General features: G+C 51.9%; 1 protein-coding gene across 1 annotated transcript; it reads right to left on the bottom strand.

Moving 5' to 3' along the window:
* Positions 1 to 960: 960 nt before the first annotated feature.
* PLXNB3 (plexin B3) lies at positions 961 to 13,668 on the bottom strand (the record flags this gene model as incomplete). Its single annotated transcript, XM_080910694.1, has 34 exons — positions 961 to 1,083; positions 1,397 to 1,471; positions 1,599 to 1,674; positions 1,742 to 1,806; positions 1,968 to 2,115; positions 2,462 to 2,622; positions 2,767 to 2,945; positions 3,313 to 3,409; positions 3,493 to 3,596; positions 3,726 to 4,053; positions 4,429 to 4,495; positions 4,673 to 4,851; positions 5,007 to 5,230; positions 5,307 to 5,407; positions 5,515 to 5,666; positions 5,735 to 5,896; positions 6,010 to 6,249; positions 6,343 to 6,538; positions 6,641 to 6,817; positions 7,052 to 7,182; positions 7,823 to 7,928; positions 8,142 to 8,293; positions 8,503 to 8,672; positions 8,756 to 8,849; positions 9,107 to 9,223; positions 9,306 to 9,431; positions 9,561 to 9,675; positions 9,759 to 9,867; positions 9,957 to 10,113; positions 10,280 to 10,409; positions 11,201 to 11,301; positions 11,391 to 11,519; positions 12,124 to 12,303; positions 12,613 to 13,668. The coding sequence occupies 34 exons, from the start codon at positions 13,666 to 13,668 to the stop codon at positions 979 to 981; spliced, it is 5,709 nt and encodes a 1,902-aa protein (XP_080766820.1). The 3' UTR covers positions 961 to 978.
* Between the last annotated feature and the right edge of the window lie 3,993 nt (positions 13,669 to 17,661).

Genomic DNA, 17,661 nt, shown 5'->3' with positions numbered 1-17,661 from the left:
AAAAATGGCCTGGAGAGATGTCTCAGTGGTTAACAATAGTGGCTGCTTTTATCCATGTTCAGTTCCTAACATCTATATGGCAGCTTACATGTCTACAACTCCAGTTCCCAGAAGACTGACACCCTCTTCTCATCTTCCTGGCACAAGGAGTATATAGACATACATGCAGGCAAACCATCCATATACATAAAATTAAAACAGAATGAGATGAAACTGTGAGAGAGCCTACTCTAATTGCTTTTAGATGAGAATAAAGGGACAAAAGTGAAGATAGGAGGCTAGCCAGAAACTGAATGAAATGGAGGGGCCTTGGCAGTGGCAGTACTTATCTCAAAGTAGGAGACACTTTGTCCAGTGTTCCATGATAAGAAAGAACTGGTATGGGTGGGACAGGCATAGATGGAGAGTACAGTTCCCTGCAGGGCCTGGGAGGTCAGGAAAGGAGGGACAGGGCAACGTATGAAGGGGCTAATTATCTCTTCTTTCCCCAAGGGTGCCAGATTGGACAACTGGACCAAGGACAAAGGTATATAGAAGAAAGGCTTGTAGAGAAGCCCTGTGCAGAACCTGGGCATGTCTGGGGAGTGAACCCTGGTATTGGGAGAAGTGGCAAGAAGGCAGATGGTTCCCGTATAATCTCCACACATGCCTTTCACCTCAAGTCCAGGTAATACTGAGAGCTGACACTTGGCAAAAGTCAGGGGCAGCAGATTGAGATTGTTTTTTTTTTTTTTAAAAAAATGTGTTTCTACTTTATTTCCAGATGTGATTTTCCAGCAAGCAAATAAATACAGTAGGAAAAAGGGTAGGGATTATTATAAATTAGAATCAAGCAGATGGGGGTGGTAGGTACTCTAGATAGCCTTGCTGTCCTCCTCCTCGGTTACTGCTTAATCAGGGTCATATGGTACTTTGGTGGTGGCTCCTGCTCACTGTTCTATAAGTTGGAAGGTCTCAGGTGATTGCTGTGGCCCTAGTTCACAGATCAGTCACTTTGTACTCCACCAAGGCAGCGACCTGCTGCAGGCGGCAAGCCAGCTGCATCTTCTGGGCCACAGGGTCCTCCTCCAGGGCACTGATGATCTGTCAGGATAGCAGAGTACACCTGTTTGAAATCCCACCCCTCTGCCTATCAACTGAGGGCCATCATTCCTTATTCTATCTCAACAAGTGCCTGGGGAAACAGTCCTGCCCAGGGAGACCTAGGTAAAAACCAAGACCATTTCCCAATCTGGGTCCTTTCAGCACAGGATGGCTCCCATCCTTTCTTCCTTCTATCTGAATTGGGCTATCCCCAAACATCCCCCACACTGTCAGGGAGGTTCTGTGGGCCATTATCTTGGATACACCTCCTCCAAGTGCTTGCCCTCTCCCCTCAAGAATGTTCTGGCCTCACCTGGTCATAATACCTGTGGATGTGGTTGTAAAGTTCTCGAAGAGCCTCCAGACAGTGGGGAGCAGAGGTATAATTCTATGGGTAGCATGTGGGGCAGTGAGTTCCTTATCCCAGACCTTAAGACCCAAGGCTCTCCACTTTTACTCTGCCAGTTACTTTCCCCCTAAATGTGGAGGACTAGGTCCCTTGGGCCATGTCTCACCCCAGAGAGTTCAGCCAGAGCTGAGTTCATTTCTTGATAGCTCGCTGGAGAGCTCTGGCGAATGTCCGCATAGTACCTGGAAAAGTCAGCAGGGTTAGGGTCCTGCATCTCTGATCCCCAACCCCAAAGGCTCTGATACTTACTTCTCTACCATCTGCTTGTAACGAGGGATCTCCCGGGCATAGAGCAGTTTGTTCACTGGGGAATCCTATTCCAGGTAGAGGAGGTGAGAAGTGTAAACAGGGAGGTAGCAGAACCACACACACACTACCACCTCCTACTTCCGTGACACCATCCCTCTCAGCACTCAGGCTCTGCACTCCCCACAAACTCTTCTATTTGCCTCTGGTTTCCTGCTTCTGCCCTCACCCGGCCCACTTTATGCTCCGAGACCATGCAGGAATCGATGAAGGTCTGTGCAATGACAGCCAAGATGGCATCCTCATTGTCTGACACTCGTACATCAAAGATGAGCTGTGGGTTCTTCAAGGCATTCACCCAGAATCGCAGTAGTAGGCTGGAGGCACAGGTCAGGTATGGGGATGAGGACCAGCCTGCCATTGTGGCCTCTTCCCCTTGTGTTCCAGCTCCCCACTCCTCCACATGGATGTCTGTCTTAGAGCTGGGGACCTAGGCAGCAGTAAACTCAGGCTTTGTTTTCCACGGAAAGCTGTCCTCGTGGCCCAAGTGATCTGAGCCTGGACACTCCTATTATTAGTCTAGGCTGTAGAGTGAGAGCAGAAACTTAGGGTGATGCTATAAAGCTTGGATTCCTATTCTGGACCTGCTACCCTGTCATAATGTTCTTGTCCCTCTGAAATTCCACACACAGTGGGAAGGAGAGAAGTCAACAGGAAAGGTACCTGTTTGTCTTCCAAATGTGCAGGGTTTCTGGATCTTCAATGCCATGTTTCTCTGCCAGCTCATCCAAGAAGTCAAATAGGTACTTAACAGCAATAGGCACAGGTCGATTCATGCTAAGAATGGCCTGGAAGGTGTCATCCACAAACTTCTGCAGGGTGCCCTGTAGGTGGGTTATGAGGACTATGTGACAGTAGGATGTAAAGGGTGCTACCCCCTGCCTCACCAGAACCACACCTCTTCCCAAACTCAGTCACCATGTCTTGACAACCCTGCTCCACTGCCTGACTACTCTGGCTTCACCAACCTTCATTGAAAGTAAGCGAGTAAGATAGATTTCAGGAATGGCCTTGGCTCGTGCCCGTTCTCGTTCTCGTTCCCGGAGGCTGCTGCGTCGCACTTTGGCCCCTTCTGTCTCTTCAGTGGCCTTTACCAGGTGCCAGAGCCGAACTCCACCTTCCTCACCATCTTCTAGCATGGGAGTGTCTAAGAGCACAGAAGCGTCACCTCTGTCTTGTGTTCCTGCCCTCAATATGCAACCAAAGATACACAACCCACACTTCTCTTAGGATGGGGTGAGGAAAGAGCAAGGAGGGAGAAGGTAGGGAACAAGAGAGATGGCCTAGGAACTTTCTCAGCCTAACACCCCATGTTTCCAAAATTTCCACATCTTGGTTCAGCCTGGAGATCTGGCTATCCCACTGACAAGGAGGGGTGGGGAACCTAGATGAGGCAGATATGGTAGCCAGGACTTCCGCTGGCCCAGCCTGGGGCTTTAATGAATTTAACCCTGGGCTACCTGAGCAGTGCTGGGGTTCCTGGCAGATGGAAATGTCTGGACCAAGAGACTCACTCTCTCCAGAAGGGCAGCCAGACTGGCCCATACTCTGGGAGACAGTGCTATCATTGTGCAGCTGAGGAATGAGTACCACTGTTGCTCCATCTGGGACCTGAAGGTGGGAATGAGATCACAGATTGATCCTAGAGGCAGCCCCTGTCCCATCTACCTTGTCCTGCTGCCACCCATTAGCACCTTGTAGTGTTGTAGGGTGTTGAGTCTCTTCCAGTGGTTTTGAGTCACAGAGGTCAAGTCCTCATCTGACAGGGTTAGGTGACCAGCTAGGCCTGAGCGCCACTCTAGAAGGACCCAGAGAAGCCCATAAGCACACAGCCTACTTACTGAGTTTCTCATTAGTAGTAGCTGAACAGCTGCTGCTGTGGGAGGAGCAGTGAGTGAGCAGGAGAGAGTAAGGCTGGCTTTCTTACCAAGGTCTAGGGAGTGCACTGAAGGCCTCTGGGAGAAGGGGGTTCCCTTGTAGATTTGATCCAACACCTTCTCCTTGACTTGGGTGATGGTGTCTGTATCAAGCACCCGGGCTGGCACTCTATGCACTTCACTGTTTCCTGTTGCCCCACCAGCCCCTGGTCCTACCAGTGCCATCAGGGTCAGGGGCCGAAACTCCACATCCTCTCGTAGCAGGTGACTGTCATTCAGAGTTCGTTTTGCCTTGCCTGTCACAGCGTCCACAGGGCCTTTGTCCACCTGGTACTTGATGGCCCGGAAGAGCATGTACAATGGCTCGCCAGCCACTTCCTACAACCATTAAAATGGGCCAGCCATTGGCTACAGACTAGTGGATCCAGCAAGGCCCAGTATAGGGCATGGTGGGACTAGGAGGGGCAGCTAGTAGCCTATTGCAAGGATTTGCAAAGGCCAGCCAGCCGTCACAGGTCCCTGGGCTGGGCCCCAAGCCCTTTTTGTCCCTACTTAACAGTCAGCTGGAGAAGGAGCACAATACCCTCCCTTTCCAGAACTCTCTTGTCTTGGACCTCTTATAGGTCCATTGAGCAGAGAAAAGGATCTTATGACCTTCATCTGATGGCCCACCCTAAGTCTTAGTGATTTGGGTATTAGTTATGGAGACCACAACCAGGCAGAAGCTCCTAAATGCTGGACAGTGCTCCTCACCTTTAAGAAGGCATAGAGACAGATAGATAGCCAGTTGGTGAGCAGCTTCTCTACCATGTTCTCTGTCCTGTATGGAAGAAGCCCCAAGACCCTGGTGAGGATAGTCCTCAAATCATCTCTGACCTCACTCCTGGAGTTCCTGGCTCCTGACTTCAGGACCAGATCCCACACCACATGTATTGGCAATGAGTTAGAGATAAGCCCCTGCCCCTGCCCCTGCCTGCATATTTAGGTCAAGGCCAACCTGCGTAACATGAGCTTGGGGTTCTTGTGTACATAATGAGCTGCTAGGTCACCAAGCAGAGTTCTCATGATGTCAGTCAAATATTCAAGCTTGCTGTGCAGAGCCAGAGAAAGTAGTGACGCCACATGGCAGCGGTCCCTCTGGGAGAAGGTTGGCTGCTCCTCTAAGGTGTGGATGAGCTAGAGAGGAAGTTGGTATTCATTCTCCAAAGCACCATACTCACCCTCTTCCTATGACCGTGTCTCTACCTGGGTCTGACCAGTCCCCAGCCCCATCTCCCTACCAGCTTAGACTCCCCTGCCCTTCCTGTCCCCACCATCCATGTGGCTCTCACTGTGAGAAGGAAGAGCTTGCTGTTGAGCAAATTGGAGAGTTGTGTGAGACCCTGGCACATGGTGATACGGCGACCCTCTTCTATAGGCCCCTCGAGCACTGACTGCAGTGGGCAGCCAACATGACCGGGGAAGAAGGCACGCTCAGCATATGTTCTGTAATCCAGGAAGGGAATCCCACTGGCCTCTAGGTCACTGGTGAGGTCTGTCATCTCAGTCATCAGGTCTGCAGGCCAGGACCCATCAAGATGTAGATTTAGGTCTGGTGAATGCCCTGTCCTCCCACCTGTATCCCCACACACCTGTGAACTCCTTGCGGCACTGGTCACCCACACCAGTCTCCAGGTTCTCCAACTGTACAAGCACCTTCTGATAGTCTCGCAATGCCTGCTTGCTCTTGTGCCTGGAGAAAGAGGCCAGCATAGCCACAGGCCCGTACAAGGATAGCCACTGGCCTAGGGCCTGCCATGGGAAATTTGCCCACATGTACTGATGAGGGAATATCCTCACCTGTACATGAAGGTGAGGAGGAGCACTGCAGCAATCAGCATGGCAGTACCCATGCCCAGGCCCACCTGGGCCTCCACAGGAAAGGTGGACATCATGGGCTCTGCTTCATACTGGACAGGGCCTAGAGCCAGGCGCACATTGCCCATCTGCACCTGGGGGAACAGGGCTCCTGAGCGTGTGCCTGCAGCACACAGCCCATCCACCAGGGTCGCACACTTACCACAAACTGCAGCAGGGTGCCTGAACCATTGGTGGGCTGAGGGGCTTGTGGGGGTGGCTCACAGTACAAGTGAGTAAGCGTCAGTGTCTTCACCAGGCACTCTCCATCTCCAATATGCACCTGCACCTCCTCCTTGCTGATTCCCAGATTGAGGCCCTCTCCCTGGGACACAAGCAGGAGCCTGAGCCTGTGGGACCCCTCCACGGATCTCATCCCATCCCATCCTCCTCAGGATGGTGAGTGTTTAGGCAGTGCCTGGCTGGTGTCACACTTACCTCCACATCCAGGACATGGCCTGGCTTGAGGCGGTAGGGGTGAGTAATCCCCTCATGACTGAGTGGAGCCAGGCGAGGGTTAGGCTGGTATAGGAATCCCTGGCCCCCACTAGCACTGGCAAAGTCTACTTGCATGTTGTCTAGGGCAAAGAAGACTCGCTTTGGGAGTGCTCCATCTGGCACCGCTGGACTGTGGCACAGGAGGAGGCTGGATGAGTTGACAGAGCACAGGGTGGAGCACTGAGGAGCAGTGATACAGATCAGTCAGTCAGTGGTCCTGGCAACCTCCCTTGCCCCTCACTGAGCATTCTCTGCTGGAGGTGGGAGACTCACCTGTAGTAAGCCGCTCTCAAGATAGACACAAGCCTGGGGATCTGCAGCAGGGGCACCACAACTCCTACTTGGGTTCACATCCTGGGCCTGGACCCCCAAAGTCTTCACTCGGGGCTCATCCTCCAGCCACACAGACAGCAAGGGCTGCCATACAACATCTAAGCCTGTACCCCTGACTCGAATCACTCGTCCACCTCTGTACCAGGATTAAAGTCAAAAGAGTTAAGAGGATCTTAGGTAGTTCAGCCCCAGTACCCCATCTTTCAAATGGTTCAATGTGAGTTGGCCAAGAACTCACCCCCGGAAGCTGACACTAGGCTCTGCTTCCACCACTTGGGGGTTGGCAGTGTATCGAAAAGGGGTGGTGAGTAGTTTGCGTTCAACATGGCCAAATACTACGAAGACGACTGCTTCTCCTGGCTCTGTCTGGGGCATGGTGTGGCATATGATGATTTCAGGACACACAGGCTCCTGGCTGCAGTGGAGTGGATATGTTCTCACTTTGGGCTCAGCCCTAGTGAGAGGTTCAGTCCTCCAGGAAGAGGCCCACGTGCTTCCCTCAGTAGGGGCAGAGATTACTAGGGATAGGTATGGTACCACTTCTCTAAGAATTTCAAGGAAGCCTTGAATACACTGGCCCATTGAATAAGAGGGTCCTCCAGTTGAGAGTGGCCAAGCCTGGAATAGTTGAGCTGGGTTGGATACTTACATAGGGCAAGGTTGGTCACCCACAAAGGCACTGACGTTGCCTCCTGTCTGGAGGTACTGCCCATGGATGGTGAGCTGGGTGCCTCCTGCCTGGGGGCCCCACTGAGGATTCAAGCTCAGCAGGACAGGGTCCTGGGGAACAGGGTAGACTGGAGTAGACACAGGGCCCATCCTCAAGACCCTCCAGCATTGAGGTACAGGCCCACTCGTTGGTCTCTTTAGTCAGGATCCTCAGTAGACTGCATCTTTCTTTCTGAAGTGCTATGCCTTTCTTCAGTTTTGCATAGGTTAGCTTTCTTCCTGTCTATCCCTGCCATTGCTATCACTTTCTCTCTCTTGAGCAGTTTGCACCTGGGACCTCCCAAGCTCTAAGCTCTAGGGTCCAGTCACCAACTTGGGGCACTATAACAGAACTTGTCATAACCCACCCCCTGCCTCCTACTTTCACCCTGGGCTTTCCACTCCACAGTGATCTACATGCCCAGGGCTCAGGCTAGCATCTGAGGGTATCCCTACTTTCTTCTCATCTCTTACCAGGGTTGCAACAAATTGTATGTGTTCTTTACCCTGGCTGTCTGTTGTTCTTGTTTATTCACTGCCTGCCTGCCTCTGGACAGCTGCCAGTGCCACCGTCCTTGTCATGACAACACTGTCCCCAGCCTGCTCTCCACTGAGATCATGTGGCTTCCTTCTTAGACACAGCAGCAGTGCTTCCTGCTGCCCTCTGGATCCAGTCTGATGTCTTCCTTCCCACCTTAGGGGAGTTACTGACCTGGTAGGTGAAGTGCTGGGTCGAGATACCAGGAGGACGACTCTTAATGGCCACTTGGACTGGTCCAGTAGTGCCATTAGGAGCAGGAGATGTCACACATATAATCCTAGTGAATCAAGGTATGGTAGCTGCTCAAGCCCTGGGGGAGCCTAGGACTGCCTGGAGCCTGTTCCTCCTCTGCTGCCTCTTTCCCTTTTGTGTTCTGACCCAGAGCCTTACATTTCTTGTCTTAAAGCCTCCCCTCTTTCTGGGTGACCAGTTTCTGAAGGCCTACTCTGGATAGCATCCCACTTCTCCCCAGCCTGCTACAGAACCTCACCGGGCAGAGATGCGGTAGAGAGAAGGGTCAGGGTAGCAGGGCTGGCCAGCCACAGTCACAGCATTTCGCACATCATTAAAGGCCTGGCCCAGGTTGGAACCCAGGATGGTGATGGCCAATCCACCTTCTGGGGGACCAGTCAGGGGTTCAATCTGTAGCAGAGAAGGATGGCAGATAGGATTCTCCAAACCCACATCCCATTCTGCAGTGGTGGTGTCCAGTCAGCTAACTGCTGGAAAATGTTTAGACCAATCTACTAGGGATTGGGAGTCTGAGGCAAGCAGCTTGATATGAGGGAGTAACAGACAGTGGAGGCAAGTGGGGAAGTGGGGAAGCTAGAGTCTACAGAGAAGAGTCTCACCACATCAATGCTGGGTATAGGGCATAGCTGTTCCACAGCACCTGGTGGGCACAGTGGCCCATATCGGCAGGCAGGCTGGCCATCACCACACCACAAGCAACTCAGGCTCCCATTGGCTGCCTGACAATGGCTGCAGTCAGGGTGACCCATGGCACAGTCATATAGAGTCACTAGGGAAGGTAGAACAGCATGTTGAGCCACTGCCAATGAGCTGCATATCCTGCCCCTACCTGCCTTGTCACCTGGGGCTCACCATGAAGATCACCGGTATTGTCCAGCCGCTGGATCTCACCCCTGGTTACATAGATGGGCACTGGGAGCTCCCACTGAGACATAGAGGGGTGGAACTGTGGGCAGAGGGCAGGGGTCAGTGTTTACCCCTGACTTTGGATATCTCTGCCCCCTGCTTCCTTTAAAATACCTCCTTAGAACGGATGTGGTAGTCCTCTGTATAGCACAGAGTGGGCTTTTGTAACTAATGGTAAGAGGAAGAGGGACTGGGACTGGGCACAGCTGTGTGTGTGTGTGTGTGTGTGTGTGTGTGTGTGTGTGTGTGATCATTTGAGTGGATGGGGGCTGCCTAAGACACCAAGCAGCCTTTCACCTGCTGGGCCTGGCAGTGAATGAGGCCGGAGTCCCTGGATGTCTCCTCTAGGGAGGCAGGTAGCTTTTGCAGTTTTCCAGGCAGCTCTAGCCAGCAGTAGTACATGGCAGGCAGACCCTAGAAGGGGCAGATGTCATAATGTTAGTCTTGTGGACATTGTCTAGTCTTCCATCATTCCCCCATGTATCTGACTACTCACTTGGAAATAGTGAAGGTTCTGAATATGCAGGGTCACATGGCTCTCCCAGCCCACAGGCACCAACTGGGGACTTGCTAGACCCTCAACCTGGGGACAAGCCTCTGGGCCACGAACCAGGATGTCCACCTAGGGAAAGGACAGCCTTAGCTCTTCAAAATTGCATGAGATTATTCCTGGGTGGCTCAGGCACTGTCCTGCTAGGGTGGCCTTCTGGATTAATCAGGTGCAAGGAGCTTGTATGTCAGTCATACCCACCTCGTGGGCACTGTAGACAGCCTTTTCACCCTCTGGGCAGTGCTTTCCATATACACACTGGCTACTCTGGGGGCACCAATGGCACCACCACAGGCTGCTCACACAAGCACGGCACCTGAAAGGGCAGGGAAGTTTTCAGGCTACGTGCCATCTGGGATTTCCACCTTTACCCATCAGGAGCCAGGCTCAGGAACTCACGGGGCAGCCACTTCCAAGGTCTGAACAGCACTGCAGTCATAGAAGGAAAATGTGGTGGCAGCCAATACCACATCCTCAAACATCAGGGCCAGGAGCAAGGTGACATGATCTGGAAGGAAATAGTGGTGGCAGAGAAGGTCTTGTAGCTCTTTCCCACTGCAGTTCCTCCCTAGGATCCCTCCTGAAGGGTCCACTCACCTGAACCTGGAGGATTAGGTGGCATCTGATCTTGAGGAGGGGTGGCACAGACCACATGATGCCCTTCCACCTGAGCCAGACTGTTGTAGTCCCCAAAGACACAGTGAAAGTATTCATCCATGGCCAGGGTGGGCAGCCGAGGAATAGACAGAGTGATCTGTGACACATGAGATGCAGGGAAATGGATCTAGAGCAGAGTGGTGTGTCATGTTGGGGTGGTGGGCAGAGGCAGCTAGGGCAGAAATAAATAGGAAACAGCTAACACTGTGCTCCCACAGGAAATGGCCACATTAGCCACAAGATTGGCAGTGTCAGTACCTCACCTGGCCCTGTTCCTGACGGGGGTGCTGGGCTGGTAGCAAACTCTGGATGTGAAGGCAGTGGTTGTCTTCATAGCTCCACAGCCACTGGTTTGGCTGGGCTGCCCGAACACACTGGCCCTTCCGAGTACACCTGCCAGGCAGAGGACCCATTGACTCACCTTGTGAGTCTCAGGTTTCCTGGCATGAGGTTAGGAGGATGGCCTGGCTGGAGTGCAGTAAGGAGGAGTGAAAGGAACATAGGGCTTCATGGCCAAGTTGTTGCCTTACTTATAAGAAGAAAACACTGGCTTCTTCCCTTCCTCTCTCCCTTCCTTCCTTCTTTCCTTCCTTCTTTTCTCCTTTCTTTCTGTCTTTCTTTCTTCCTTTGTTTCTCCCCTTTTCCTTTCTTCATTCCTTTCTCCCTCATCACCCCTCTTCCAACAAGGGTTCCTGTATGCCAGGTAAGCCTGAAACTGTAGCTGAAGGTAGCCTTGGATTTCTAGTCTTCCTGCCTCCACCTCCCAAGTTCTGGGATTACAAGTATGCACTACCATGCATGCACCATGCCTAATTTATATGTGGTAGGAGTTGAACCCGGAGTTTTATGCATGCTAGACAAACACTTCACTAACTGAGATATATACCAAGCCTATACTTCAGGTTTTGATAAATAAATCCTGGGCTGACAGCCCAGGTTAGAGGAAAGCTAGAGTGGGCCAAGGAACACCAGCAGCAAGTTATGGGTCCTGGGAGAGATCAGAGGCCTGGTTTGAGGTAAGGTTACAGGAGTGAAAGGCAAACAGTGATCCAATGATCTGAGACAGTATCAAGGAGCTCAGCAACACTGAGCAAATTTGGCCTCTTGGCATGCCTACAAATGCTTCTATGGACAGCTTCCTGGACCCCCAGTGTCTATCAGTTCAAGCCTGGGCCCATGCTCACCTGCCTTGAAGGATGCACCAGCCACACAGTGGGTCCCTGGTCTGGAGGCAGGTAGTGCAGTTAGGAAACTGAGGACAGGTTGCCACAAGTATCCGGTCTACCTAGATGGGCAGTAAGGGAGAGATAAAGGTGGTTATAAAGATGTGAGCCTTTTAGACATATCCCATCCAGCCCCAGAGACAAGCCTTACCTGTTGGGCAGTCAGGACATAAAGGTGGTCTCCACTGTTGTCTACCAGCAGGTCTGGGCTGATGGCTGAGCCTGGGGGCCCCACTTGCTGGGAATGGTATACCTGGCCATGGGAACTGTTTAGAAAGACCTGGGTAGGGGCACAAAGATAAAACTGGGCCATCCTGCCAAACAATGACTAGCTCCATTGTAGGCACATGTTTCCCTGGCTCCTTTAGATGTGCATAAAGACTCCCAGGAAGTAGTCTATTACCCTAGTGCCAGACACCCCCTCCTGATAGGCCATTAAGGTACATGTCACTTTTTCTCATTCAGGACCCTCAAGGTTATGCCATTCTCTAGAAAGTAACAAGGCTAGGGCAACAGAAAAGCCCTGGCTGAGGTTCTTGAATACCAGGCCATTCTACCATATAGGAAGGGCAGATATAAAGACAAAAAGTTTACTGGAAGGTATGTTTTACCTTAGAGAGAATCCTGGGTCCAGGCTACTTCTGTGCATCAGGTCCTCTGGGCCTACCTACATATCATCCCCATCCACCTTCAGCACCACCCTCATTGGTTAGAGAAAACACAGCTGCCTGCAGAGGTTCCTAGGTAGTTTCTCATTTGAGAACCAGAACAGGAGGTGGGTCCTACCAGATACCCAGGTACAATGAGGCCTTCTGACCCACAGTGGGACACAGCCTGAAAGTGTAAAGACCATCCAAAACCACTCCCAGTGGCCAGGATCTCACCTTATGTAGTTGGCCCTGAGTGTCTCCCAGGAAGGCTATCGTGTGCCCATCTGTCTGGAGAGCAGCCACTGCACTGATGGGCTGTTCCAGCTGCAGCAGAGGCTGGGCCTCCAGGGGTTGGCGGCCTGCGATGGGGCTGGGGGTGTGTTCATCACCACAGGGGTATGACTCAGGGGAGTCCTAGATAGGCAAAGTATAGAGAATCAATTCTCAGTACCAGGTGGGTAGGCCCTCCCCTGGGAGCAGAGGTTACCCCACAGCCAGTGAGAAAGGAGTTAGGAGGAATTGAAAGGCTGAGAGCGATCAGAGCTGCGAGACAGAGCCATCTGCTACCTATTGATACTCAGCTAAGAGGTGAACCAGTAGGTATTCTTGGAGAGTACTCTGTTCCATATCACAGAAGGAAAGGGCTGACAAAGCAGGGCAAGGCACAGACAGTAAAGATAGAACCCTCAGTCAAAATTTGGGAGCCAGGCTCTCACCACTCACAGGAGGCAGAGTGACACAACGGGATGTGACACCATATTCCACAGTGGCTTCTTCCATGCCGCTGGGACCCTGACCACCAGTAGTATAGCAAAGTCGTCTGGCTTGTTCCATACTCCTGTCCAGGTTAACTAACGGAAAGGCACACAGAGCCGCCTGTGCCTGACTTGTGCCTGCTGAAAATGCACCTAGCAAGGTGTCCGGAGCAAGGAAGGCAGCCTGGATAAGGCCCTGGCCATGGCAGGTAAGGGGCACTTCCACATAGGAATAAAGGTTGACATCTCCGAGGCAGACTCGAGCTACATAGGAGCGGTACTCAGCCTGGGCCCGAGCCCCACGGCGACGGAAAACAAAGTAGGCAAAATGAGCATCAGAAAAAGCCCCTACATAGCTATTGTTATAGTCTGAAAAGTCACCCACCACAAGCCTTCCCAAACCTTCACTGGAGAAAGGCTGTGACCCAGCCAGCTGGCGCACAGTTAGGGGTGGCACTCCTGCTGACAGCTTGCCTGCAAGGCCTCTGGCCACCAGCAGGAGGTCTTGACCCGGCAAGGGCATCACCAGGCCTACTGTGGTCACTCCCAGGGTACTGGCAGCCACAAACTGCCCATCGCCAGGGTCCTCAGCTTGGTACAGCACTTGAGTCACATCCCCAAGGCGCCGTTTCTCACACACACCCTGCCTCACTTGCCCACAAGCCACCAGCTCCTGTGCCCTGCTGCTTACCAGCAAGAGCTGGTTGGCATTGTCAGTGAGCTGGGCCTGTGGGCACTCAGCCAGGTCACGGAAAGGCACACAATCAGGACTGTCAATGACAGGGCCAGTGACAGCCACAGACTCCATCTTCAGCTCAGGGCTGAGCTGGAAGAGGTGATTCACTGCACCCACGTAGAGTTTGCCCTGGTCTGGTGCCAGCACCAGGTGGTTGAAGCTGGTGTTTGGTACAGAGAAGCGATGGGCCCTAGTCAAGGGCAGCAGCCACAGGAACAGCAGCAGAAGGTGGAGGCTGAAGGAAGACCAGGGAGCCATCACAGGAGCCTGGAGAAAGTCAGTCAGCATAAGACCTGATGGGAGAATGCTGAAGATGCTTCATTCTTCAACAGGCAGAAGTAGGCATGGGAGAAAATGGGAGCTAAACTAGGAAGGAGACATGACCAGAGGAAGGCAAAGGAGAATAGAGAGAAAGAGAGGGAGAGTGGGTGGCACTCAAAGGGAGGCAGCAAGGAAGAGGACAGAAAGGACAAAGGGGGTGTCCTAGAGATGGAGAAAGGGACAGGATGGGGATGAAGGCACACATAAGGAAAGAATTCTTTCATCTTCTGCTTTATATACATGTAGACTAGAAAGAAAACAGATCCTGAGAAGCAACTAGACATGGTCACCTAGCCAATAAGAGACATGATGATAAGAGAAACCATGTCATCATGTGTAGAGAGAGACAGGATACCCAGGGGCTGGAGAAATGACTCGGCAGTTAAGAACACTGACTGCTCTTCCAAAAGTCCTGAGTTCAAATCCCAGCAACCACATGGTGTCTCACAACCATCTGTAATGGGATCTGATGCCCTCTTCTGATGTGTCTGAAGACAGCTACAGTGTACTCATATACATAAAATAAATTTAAAAAAAAAGACAGGATACCCATGGCAAAAGGGACAGGGACAGATACCCACTCTATGGAGTCAGAACCAGCTTCACACAGGAACCTTCACTAACTGGACAAGACAACCAAGAAGAGCTTTGGCTTCTGGCCAAGATGCAGCCAGACATAGGCACACTACTCCCAAAACAGTGATGAACAGGTGGCCAGGGCAGGGCTTTAGACCACCATTGAGTGGCCAGTATAGGGGTAGTAGGAAAGCCTTGAGCTAGCCTGGAGGATTCTAGGGGAAATCTGAGGCATTAGGAGGCAGCTCGGGGTACAAGAGCAATAGACCCCAGCAACTAGAGTCTGAGGAAACCCAGCACTTAGAGGGGTCCTCAATGTAGGAGCACTGATGAAGAGAGCTCTGAGAGAAAGTTTGGAGAAAGGGAAAGAGGGCAAAGGTAGCTTCAGGTGTGAGCAGAGGGGACCCTGAATCAGGCACTGAGGACAGGAGTCAGTTCCCAGCTTTCCTCCCAGAGCAGGCAGCAGCAGCCATTGACCAGCTGCCTAATTAGGAGACATTCAGATAGATTTAACCTTGAGTAGAGCTGGTGACAGATCCTGAACTGAATTGGGATCTACACAGCTAGTCATGTGGGCATATGCCAGCCAGAAGCCACCCACCACCCACTGCTACTCAGAAAGACCCCAGGTCCCTTTATTTCAAGAGCACAGTCAGGAAAGACAGTTTCTCTGTGACAGAGTTGGATGTGTGTAATGGGGGAGATGGGAGTTGTTATTCAAAAAGGAAGAGGAGATGGAAGCTCCCTAGTTCAGGCAAATTTATCCCTCTCTGCATCTCTCAGGGAAACCTTTGGGCCCGGATACTTACCACCACTACGGAGTGAAGAAATGGGGTCTCCTCACATCAGTTGCTTCAGGGCAGTGGCAACGGGCACAAAATGGCTGTGGGGGGCATTGTCCTGAGTGGGAGGGAGACAGTTGAGGCTCAGTCCCATTCATGGTGGCCCTGGGGGAGGAAGGAGGCAGGGGAGGGGACAAGGGCCTGGAGACCGGGCTCCACCACAGCTGGCAGCTTTGTCAATAGTGGCCTGGCCAAGGCAGCCCTGCCTCCACCCCAACAATGTCCCCTCTGTCCAGAGACCCAGGCCAGGGACCTGCTATCTGGTGTTCTTACCCCCCACTCTGGCTGTTCTAGTCAGAGAGCTCCCTGCAACTCCCTGTCTCCAGGGAAAAAAACCCTTAGGATGTAGAGACAAAGGGACAGGGTTTCCTTGAGCCAGTTTCCCCCATGTGGTCCACAACTCCTGTGCCACTGCAGACTGCCCCCTACCTGAGTTTCTTTGGGTCCTTCTAAGGAGCACAAGGTAACCCTTAAGCCACCATCATAGGGCCAAAAGCACTGAGACCCTGAAATGCCAGCTTTAGCCTCAGCCTCAGTAGCCTTGGTCCTGGCTGAAGTGCCAGTCCCAGCTGTCAATGCCTGCCTTTGTCCAGGCTAAGGCAGAGGAGGCACTGACAAAGACAGCTCATGGAGAAGACCTTCCCCTTATGCTCCCCCCCTCCCCGCCTACTGGCCTGACAGAAGATTGTCCCCATCCAGTTCTATCCCCAAGGACTGGCAAAGTCGTGCCAGGTACAGAATGGAAGTGGGGAAAACCATAAGAGGATAATGCATGGGAGGGACCGAGGCAGGGAGACCACAGGGAACTTTGCCAAAATTGAGCCCTAGGCTTCAGACCTTCTCCCAGGATGGGCCTGGACTCTTCCACTATAGGAAGGAAGGGAGTGCCAATAGCAGCTGGCTCCCTTGCTGCTCTCATGGGTCACCTTGGAACCAGCTAGCCTAAAGGTCTGCTGTTCAGGGACACCTTTCCTTAGTTTAGAGTCTTTGCTACGTCTATAGTTCACAGTAGCAGCAAGCTACATGGTGAAGTGGCAGGTGGCCCTTCCATCTAGCTGAGCAGGTTGGTTGACTATGCAGGTGGGGAACCAAGCAGGCAGCCTCCTTACATTGCACCCCACTCCAGGATGGTGCCAATTCTCTCATTTTGCATCAGAAATTTAGATTTTGCTCTCCTAGCTCCACTGCTAACCCCCCCCCGACATCATGCCTGCAGGTATCACACAGGTATCAGTGTTGCCTGACCAACCTTGCTTGTCTCTAGCTTAGTCAGCCCTACAGACACTTGCTTCTCCCTGTCCTTAGCAGCCTTGAAGCAGTGTCCTTAGGCCCAGTTGTTCTTGCACATGGTGCCTAAACCAGTCCTAGCTCCTACTTACCTGGTGGGCCACCAGTGATCTAAAGAGTAGCTTCTGTTCCAGGAACGGTCCCAGTGAAGCTCTCCTGCCTGCCAATGCAATCATACCTAGCCCAACACATCTTAGCTGCCCCAGGGTGGGAACCCAAACCATCCTGGCCTGCCCCTTTGCCCAACAGCACAAGGCAGAATTTTGACTCCCCTTTGCTTGCTTCAGCAGGTGTATGAGAGGACTGGCTATAGGCACACAAATGGAGCTGCTAAAAACAGGTCACCATCCAAGGTGGGCATTTCCTAGCTTCACACAAAGTGCCCATTGACCATCTAGAGAAAAAGAAAAGGTTAATATACAATGATATTAACACATTTTGTCCTCCCAATGACTCCAGAAAGAGCTTTGGTCATTTCCTCCATGAACAAGTGGGAAAACTAAGGCAAGGAAAGTTTCACAGCTAGTTAGTGGCAAGACTAAGAGTTCCAACCTATGTCCATCTGGCCATGTGAACCTTGGTGGGTATAGGGCAGGGAGGAAATAGGTGACATGACCCTGTTCTGTTGAGGAAACAAGTGTTTGTCCTCTTACTGGAGCATAAGATTGGTGAAGGGTGGGCTGCAAGGATGTAAAGGCTAATCGTCATCACAGCTGCTGAGCTCCAGAATTTGGGCTTGCTTTCTCAACAGCTTTGCATTTGGTCAAATAAAAGCAGAGAGCAGAGGACCCTGGGACAGAGAATATGAGGAGGCTGGACCAGAGATGCTGTGGCCATGGAAGGAAACATATGCATTGAGAGAGAGAGAGAGAGAGAGAGAGAGAGAGAGAGAGAGAGAGAGAGAGAGAGAGAGAGAGAGAGAGAGAGAGAGAGAGAGAGAGAGAGAAGTGCATTACAAATGTGTCTGGTGGTGTAGACATAAGATATTGAAAGCCTGGTACTGAATAGGCACAAGTAGCGAAGATGAGAGACTATAGAGACTATGGGAGCTCTACCCTGGGATGTCCTTTCTCAATAACAGTGAGAATAAAGATGAAGGAGCATACAAACAGGCTAATGAGGTCTTCTGGATTTGAGATGATAGCTTGGATTAAGGTGACCCGAGTGCTGATGATGATTTATATAGAAAGTTCCAGAGCTATATAGTGAAAGTCTATCCAGAAAAGAAAGAGATGAAGAGGAGGAGGAAGAGAAA

Source organism: Micromys minutus, assembly GCF_963924665.1.
Source record: "Micromys minutus genome assembly, chromosome: X".
Taxonomy (NCBI): domain Eukaryota; kingdom Metazoa; phylum Chordata; class Mammalia; order Rodentia; family Muridae; genus Micromys; species Micromys minutus.
Note: the sequence above shows the minus strand (reverse complement) of the source record. Positions and strands in the feature narration are given on the sequence as shown.